The 8,903-nt window shown below is 37.4% G+C and overlaps 1 protein-coding gene across 1 annotated transcript in view; it reads left to right on the forward strand.

Annotated features, from left to right (window-relative positions):
• TTLL7 (tubulin tyrosine ligase like 7) overlaps positions 1 to 8,903 on the forward strand; it is a 171,449-nt gene that overhangs the window by 59,418 nt on the left and 103,128 nt on the right. Inside the window, exon 9 of the mRNA XM_007947546.2 lies at positions 1,862 to 1,956. Coding sequence (XP_007945737.1) covers positions 1,862 to 1,956 — 95 coding nt within the window. The remainder of the gene's footprint in view (positions 1 to 1,861; positions 1,957 to 8,903) is intronic.

Genomic DNA, 8,903 nt, shown 5'->3' on the forward strand with positions numbered 1-8,903 from the left:
AAAGCTTTCTCTTTTCCATATGAGTAAGGCTGGGTTTACTCAGATGTTTCAGCTCTTTCCCAGTCCTATTTTGCGAGACTTTTAGCCTAACCGGACTATTCCTAAAGTTGTGCGGTAATGTATCAAACAGTATTTCTTTGCTATTCATAAGGTTTTCCCTGGCCAAATCTTTCAGAAGTGGACAGCCTCTTCCTTCTTCCTAGTCTGTCTCAGTCTATAAGCTGGGTTGTTACCTGTGCACCATGTGCATCTCGCTGGGTTTTAAACACCAGAGGCTCAGTCTCAAAACTCACGTCTTCATGTCACCACAGTAGAACAAACCGACAGACAAGTTTGTCCTGCTGTTGGAGACCTCTTGTATCACCCCCACCTGGGTCCCTGTGGCTGATTGTTCCTCTGTCTGGCTTCCTGGCTTTTAATCCCCTTTCTTTTGCTCTTCTGGCCTGCTTCTTTGGTTGTCCCTGAGTTGTCTCTCCTCACCTGTAACCCTGGGCCTGACTGCTCTTCTATCCGGGTTCAAGGCTTTTATCCCCTTTCTCCTGTTCTTCCGGCCTGCTACTCTGGGCGGGCCTGAATTTCCCCTCCTCACCTAATCCCTTCTGCTGATTGCTCTTCTCTCTGGCTTCCTGGCTTTGATCCCCTTTCTCCTGCTCTTCTAGCCTGCTACTCTGGGTGTCACTGCGTTGTCTCTCCTCACCTATAACCCTGGGGCTGACATAAATTAGTAAAGTAAAATAAATATTAAAAATACACATGCATAGAAAATACCTGGAATGTTATTTACCAAATTGTTAACAAAAATACTAGCTGGTGGGATTACAGGTGACTTCTGTTTGTTTACTAATTTTTTGCAATGAATCTGTGCCACATTTCCAGTGAATGTAATTTGTATTCCTGGCTGATTTCTTGAGTATAGTATGCTGTTTCCTCCAGCTGCCAGTGCAGAGTGTTTTGTCTCTGGGGGTGATGGATTTGTATGATTAGCTCTCCTCCTCATGACTAGTAGCACATTTTTTTGAGATAGTCTGTGGGCAGCTGGTGGTCACAGAGGAGCTAAGCTGTAGAACTGAACTCATTAGCAGTGTTCTAACCAAGTGAATTAATTGATTAAGTAATTTTCTTAACACTTGTTATTCAAATTACATTTTCCTAGCAACAAAAATATATCAACAAAACAAAGACAAAAACTCCAGGTTTTGAAGGGGTAGGATATTGCATAAAGTTTTAGGGTATATACAGTACTTCATTTTCATCTGAATGAATTCCTGAAAATGGTATAGGAAAGTAGAGGAGCTCATTTATTCCCATTAGTCATTATGCAGTCTGAAAAGCTTATGGAGGTTAGTCTGCGGCTACCTCTAATTGTATTTGTGAATAATATAGCCAACAGCTTTGGCCATGAGAATTGATGAATTACTGTGTGAGCCAGGTAGACAGAACAAAATTTTGTTTTAGGTATCCATAGATAAATTTAGCAGAAAGATCTGAAAGAGTGAAAAAGAGGCCACTGTTAGTAACATGAATATTCCTTATCATTATTGTTCTTCCCACCTGTTTATCAGGATGAGAGGATGAGTCAGTTTTTTTTTCCTAAAACGCAAAAGCTAGAGTGCATGGAGGAAGTGAAGAGCAGAGAGGCAGATAATGCTGATGGGGAAGACCTTGAGCTAAGGCAGCAAGGGTGAAGGGCTGGTGCTAAAAGTCATTTCCTTGACCAGAAGGTGGTGGGGAAGGGAAGTGCGGCAATGGTAACTGGGCCATCTAGCTTTGGGGATCCCATATAAGATTAACAAATACATACTGAATATTTATTGATTTTTCAACATTTGACCACTATAATGGTTTTCTTTGCAATTTTCAGATTAATCGAGCCCCAAGCTTTGGAACTGATCAGAAAATAGATTATGATGTAAAAAGGGGAGTGCTGCTAAATGCACTGAAGCTGTTAAACATCAGGTAAGGTATTTGCTCTAGTTTTTTCGATTCCACACTTGATTTAGAAGAATCATTGGTACGTAAAATTGGCTTGTAATTTTTTTTATTATTTCAATGGAATTTATTGATTCTTTAAACACATTTAGTTTCTTTTTCTTTTTTTAATATCTCTTCCACTCCTCCCACATTCTGTTTTTCCTGTTCCCCATGTAATGCTCTTTACCTCATGCAAAGTCACCCTGTCTGTCGGTAGAGGCTTGCTTGTATGTTGCTATGATGTTGCACACGTTTCAGTGGAACTTTCAGACGAAAGATGGACCAAGAGGAAATGTCTGGCACTCTACTTCCAAAAGCCAGCCGATGGAAACCCTATGGCTCACTGCAGTCTACCTGGCAAGAGATGATGGAGATGACGCAGGATCAGGCAGCATTGTATTCAGTTCTGCATGTGATTACCAAGAGTTGGTGCCGACTCAGTGGCAGCTAAAAACAACCGTCTACAGTAAATATGGTTAAATTAGTGTGCCGGTATAATTATTTAACAGAGTAAGAGATTGAATTGGAGAATACCTTAGGGACTCTTTAAATAACATCCTCATTTTACAAATGAAGAAACTAAAGCACAGAGAAGTCATTTAGGAAGTAAACTAATCTTAAATGTGGATTTACTATATATTTCAGAAGTTTTCCCATTATATCATGCAGCCTGTGTAAGGAATAACAAGCAACAGCTGTTCAGTGAGGGCTAACTTAATTGAAAAGCATAGATAGAGAAGGAAGTAAACTTTAAGACTTGGTAGTTGTGGGTAGTCTTTTTGTAATAAATATGATCATAGATTTAAAATATCTGAAATGCTGTAATGTGGGAAAAGGCTTTTGGCTCATAAGAGATCTGATGGGAATTTAACTGAACTGCTTTGTGTGGTAGTGAGTTGCCTATCCTTGTAAGTGTTCAAGCACAGTTTAAGGTTTTGGATTAAAGAACTTCAGAGATCATTTAAACTCACGGATTTTATGCTTTCAATTCTAATTGTTATTTCAAGAGAGCTATGAGATGCTGGTATAGTGCCTAAGGCATTTGACTGCTAACCAGAAGGCTGGCGGTTCAAACCCACCAGCGACTCCTCAGAAGGAAGGTTGGACAATCTACTTCCGTAGAGATAGCGTCTTGGAAACCCAGTGAGGGGTTGCTATGAGTTGATTTGACTTGACAGCAATGAGTTTGTTTTTGTTTTATGAGATGCTTCCAAGTAATTTATTTACTTTAAATGCTTCCAAGTTTTATGTGGAAAATATCATTAAAGAAAGTTAGACATAATGTGTGTCCATAAATTTCCACGACTGTCTTTAGCTTGACGGAAGAGTTGGCTAAATTCTACTTACATTTCAAGTATCCTAAAAGAAATGAGTAGAAAGGAAAGAGATGTAGAATTGGATTTTTGTTTGTGTAGTTATACAAGTGCATTAAATATTTCAGATTATTTAAGCAACATGCCATTTTTTTAAATATAAAATGTGTATTATTATTGTTCAAGTAGGCCTTATGTTTGTGTTACTATTTTTTTATTTCTTTTGTCTTTGCTAAACAACAACAAAAAATATGACACATTACCTATATGTTTTTGGTGTATATTTAGTTTATCTGAAATGAGGTGTATATATAGTTTAAACAGTCAAAAATTTCTTGACCTAAAAATAAAGGGAAGTTGGGATTCCTCTCCCCTTATTTTCCTTAATGTTGTTCCACAGACAACACAAAGAATTTAGCACAATTCTTAACGTTTGGAGAATATACTAATGAAGCTTATGCCACAAAAATGCCTCTCTGTCCAATCAGATGGAGAGCTTCATGAGTGTATGGGTTAGACCTGTATTTCACTGTGGCTGTGTTTGTGATGGGCACATTGCAGGAGCATTATGCAGGAACTAAGAACACTAAGACAAGTATTGCCTATTTAGTAAATATCACAGTTTTTTTTTCTATTATTTATTTTTATTGTCTTTTGGATGAAAGTGTACAGAGCAAATTCGTTTTCTACACAGTAGTTCATACACATTTTGTTTCATGACATTGACCGCAATTCCCCACAATGTAACAACACTCTTCCCACTTCCTTCCTGTAGTTCTCTCTTCTCTGTGTCCTTCCCTCCTGCCCCTGCCATGCACTCCTGCCATGCCCTCCCCCCAGTTGTCTCCCTGTGTAAACACTGCCCTTCTGTTCTCCCACAACTGATCCCTCCAAGGAATGTATCTACCTGATGTAAATGTTCACCCCATATGCCTGTCTATTGTTTGGCTGGAAGCCACAGGAGTGATTTCAGTTCCAGACCTGAAGGGTAACTAGGGACCATAGTCTCAGGGGTCTCACCAGGCTCTATCAGACCAGCAATCATAGGTTTAATCTTCATGTGGACTGTTTTAATATAGAGCAGAATAAATTTTTCTATGATAAGAGAAGTTACCTATTTAGATCCATTTTAATCAGACTGTTGGAATGATCATTTTGTCGTTATATTATCTTTCTGCTGAAGAACCTAAATATCCAGTCTAAACCCCTTTCATAAATTTACCTTAGCTGTCTACTCTTACAACTGTTGTAATTAGGTTGATTATCTCATTATTTTCCCCACATTATCTTGCACATTCACACTGATGATTTATGCTATTTCCTGGCTTTAATGCTTTTTTTTGTTGCCTGTGATTCCAATCCTATCTTTTATTATGAAACTTCCTTTTAAGCCTAAATTAATCTTTCCTTTCTTTGAGCTCTAGGAAGAATTATAGTCTGCATAGTGCATTGTTTTTCATTTTGTTTACTCTGTTACGTCTGTGCAGTTTTACCTAGGCATGGTTGCTTTTTCTTTTCAATTTGATTTAAACTTCTTTAGGTCAAGAAATATTCTTTAGAATTCTTAGTATAACCAAAAAACCAAACCTGTTGCCATAGAGTCAATTCCAACTCATAGCAACCCTGTAGGACAGAGTACAACTTTCCCACAGGGTTTTCAAGACTGTAATTTTTACTGAAGCAGATTACCACATTTTTCTATTGCATAGAAGTTGGTGGCTTTGAACCACTGAGATTTTGGTTAGCAGCTGAGTGCTTAATCACTGTGGAACTAGAGCCCCTTATTTATAGTATGTTATTGTTGTTGTTGTTGTTATGTGCTGTCAAGTTGGACCCGACTCATAGTGTCCCCTACTTGGGTTTCCGAGGCAGTATCACACAGAAGTAGATTGCCCCATCTTCCTTCCGAGGAGTGGCTGGTGAATTTGAACCACCAGCCTTCTGGTTAGCAGTCAATATGAATGCTACCAGAGCTCCCACTTATAGTATAGGCTCCATATACTATATATATATCCCAGAGTTAGTTTTTTAAAGAAATGCTTTCAGTCTCAAGGAAATCTAGAAGAGTCTTCATTGCTGAGGGTATTTATCACAACTACCAATCCCATTTGTGCTTTGTTGGCACAATAGAGTTTGAGTTCAAATTCAAACAAGTATCTGAAAACTTGTGCTTGGTATTTTTAGCAAGAGAGAGTGTGAAAGGAGTTAAGTGCAGAACAATTAAAAGTTTTTTTTTTTTTCTGTAAAAGAAATATTCAATCTAGTGTTGTATTGGTATTACTAGGTTAATAAGGAAAGCTCTTTTCCTCCATAAGTAGTCTATTAGAATCATTAAAATAGAGTCTAGGAAAGACATTCATTGTGCCATGAGTCCATGAGCCTGAAATACTAGTTAATTAGATTAGATGAGACTAAATTAAATTAAACCACCTGGTTCTTATTTAGAACAAAATTAGTGGGCTAGAGTTGCATTGTATTTGCAGCATTGAATGCAACCCAGCTTTTGAAAATTCATTGTCACTGGTCTCTTCATTGGTACTGTTCTCTGGGATCACTTAACTTTGAGATTCCTTTGTCTCCATCTGTGATTTGACTTACTTTGTGCTCCCTAGTTGTCATTTTCTACTGTATTTCTGCTTAGCCTTCATTTCTTCCCCATCAGTTAAATTCACTCTGGTGTCATCCTTTGAGAGTCTGACACCAAAGTCCCCAATTTACAACTATGTATACTGAGATATATATTTGAGTGCCTCTCATTACCTCTGAGCCTCTCTGGACCTTTAGTTCTGCATTTGCAGCTATCTGATGATCTTATACACTGGTTGCTTCTGGTATAGTAATTTTTCAATAGACATGTAGTAAGTGATTGAGTGACTAAATAAATAAATGAATGAATTTGTGAATTTTCTGATGGCACTTCAAGTTCAGTATGATGAAAGTTGAATTATTTTCTTATTCAGCCATGTTCTTCTTCCTAGATTTCTCTCTTTTTTTCTGCTAAGGATCTAACATACCTCCAATTCACAGAGGCTACATCTAATAATATATATATATATATATATATTTCACAGACATTTTTAAGGAGTTTTACTTTATTAGAAGCTGGAGATATGAAAATGAATAAAATTTCTTATGTGGTTCAATTATTAAAAAGGAAACATATACTCATAGACAAGTACAATATATTGATAATCACCCAAGCCTAATCTTCTATCTATCTTTATTTTGTTAGTTAATGGCACTATCAATCACATAAATATCTGGACTGGAAATCTGGGAAGTATCCTTAATTTCTCCTTTTTTATGCATCAACTTAATCCTGTCAAACTTCTGACTATCTCTTACTTTCTTATTCTGGCATCCAAGTTTAGGGACTTCCCATCTTCCTCTTGAACTATTTATTTGGTTTCCTCCCTGCTTCTAGCACTAACTCTCACCTTATTTTGCAGTTTCCCAACTGTTACTCTGCAAGTTACTCAACACATATTTATTGAGTGTAGTAAATACTGGGAATTAAAAGTCTCCCATGATTCTTAGGTTTCCGGCTTGGATGACTTCTTTGATAATGTACTGTTGTTGTTGTTATATGCCATCGAGTCGGAGACAACTCATAGCGACCCCTCCTTGGGTTTCTGAGGTAGTATCACTAAGGAAGTAGATTGCCTAGCCTTCCTTCCTAGGAGTGCCTGGTGGGTTTGAACCGCCAGCCTTCTGGTTAGCAGTCAAATGCCTTAGGCACTATGCTACCAGAGCTCCTACTAGTTGATTGAAATAAAGAATGTGTAAGAAATGATTGGGGATGGTAGAAAGAGAGAGATAATTTAGTTTTGGACTTGCTAATTTTGAGTTACTTTGAGACATACAGGTAGAATTATTAAATAGGATATTTGATGTACAGGTCCCCAGGAGATACATCTATCTGACTGACATCTTTGTATCGATTGTAGTTGAATCTAATGAATGAGATTACACAACTATATATTGAGAAGTAAAGAGGGGAAAGGGCAGAGCCCTGGGGTACACCATTGTTTGAAGAGATATTTACAGCCTTTGACATTCTCATAATATTGTTTCCACATTTTAAGATGATGTCTAACCTCCTTTGTATTGCATACAAGACAATTTGCTAATGGAATAGCATCCCATCTTGACTGCTGGCCTCTCTTCTCATCCAGTTCTAAGCCACTCTACATATTGCCAAGGGCATAATTTTAAAAACTTGCAGATATAATTATGTCTTTCTCCTGTTTAAAATTCATGCCCCATCCATTGCCCAAAGTTAAATTAAAGACTTGATATTCTGGTATTTAATTAAAGCTTTTGTGACTAGCTAAGTTTCACACATTATCCTAAACTCTAGCCATATTGAATGACTTGCAATTTTCTGAGTATTTTTTTCCTTTTCTCAAATTCTTCCTTCACCTTTTCTGCCCATTGAACTCTAATCACTGAAACATTATTGCTGTCATGAAGGATAATAGATCAGTTCTCTAACACTCATGTAAGTTTGAGTTGTGAGAATAGTACATATTTGAGGCAAAAGAACACTCTGTTAGCCAGGGTCTTGGCCTTATATTCTCAATGCAGCCTTCTGATGAATTAAAAGGAACCACACTTCTTTTACTTCTCCAGCTTAACTTGCACACTAGAAGCTGGCCAAATAGTTTTCTTGTCCCATTTTCTTTGGTTCACATCCATATCTGGACCTTACCAGGCTAATGACCTGGAGAGTTATGGAAACATAAACTGAAGAATTTATTGTTGTTATGTGCTGTAGAGTCATCTCCAAATCATAGTGACCCCTCCTTGGGTTTCCGAGGCAGTATCTCTATGGAAGTAGATTGCCCAGTCTTCTGAGGAGTGGCTGGTGGGTTTGAACCGCCAACCCTTCAAGTATAAGAACCTCTTTTTCTCTTAAGCTGAGAGAAGAAATTACTTTGTCTCCCCCCACCCCCGGCTCACCCTGTTCCTGATATGCCTTTCAAAGGAGGATGTACAAGAGTGCAAGTTGGAGGGGTGAGGAGAAGAGGTCTCAGGCTTATTTTATTGTACCATCTGCATGGGAAGGAATAGAGAGAAAATTGGTCCAGAGGAAAGCAGTCCTATAACAGGGCTTTTCCTATAAAAGTCAGAGACTTATAACTAAAATTTTCATGGTTGAGCAAAAGATGAGAGAGACCATGCACATGTTTTCAAATAAATAATGACTGTCAGGCTGAGATTTCAGTCAGAATTGGAAATATGCTTAACAGTGTTCAGTGTAAGTGAGAAATGAGTAAATATAAGTGGAGTTGGTTGGTGAAAGAGAAAGAGACTAATATTTTTTAAGTATTTATTAATGCTACTACAAATTGAACTTATAAAAACATTATGATGGATACACAATTGCTAATATATAATATATGGAGAAGCATACTGAAGGCAGTTAACTGACTTAGCTGAAATTGCACAAGTAATAAGTTTTTTTTAAAAAAATAACAAACCATTGCCTTCCAGTCAATTCTGATATGAAACTACATATGTTTGACTCTTCAAAATTTATACTGTTTCTATTTGATTTTGTTGCAGTATTTCTACCATATGAAGACCCATATTGCTGGATTACTAGATGAATATTTT

Source organism: Orycteropus afer, unplaced genomic scaffold, assembly GCF_000298275.1.
Source record: "Orycteropus afer afer isolate SDZICR_OR568_19922 unplaced genomic scaffold, OryAfe1.0 scaffold00189, whole genome shotgun sequence".
Classification (NCBI taxonomy): domain Eukaryota; kingdom Metazoa; phylum Chordata; class Mammalia; order Tubulidentata; family Orycteropodidae; genus Orycteropus; species Orycteropus afer.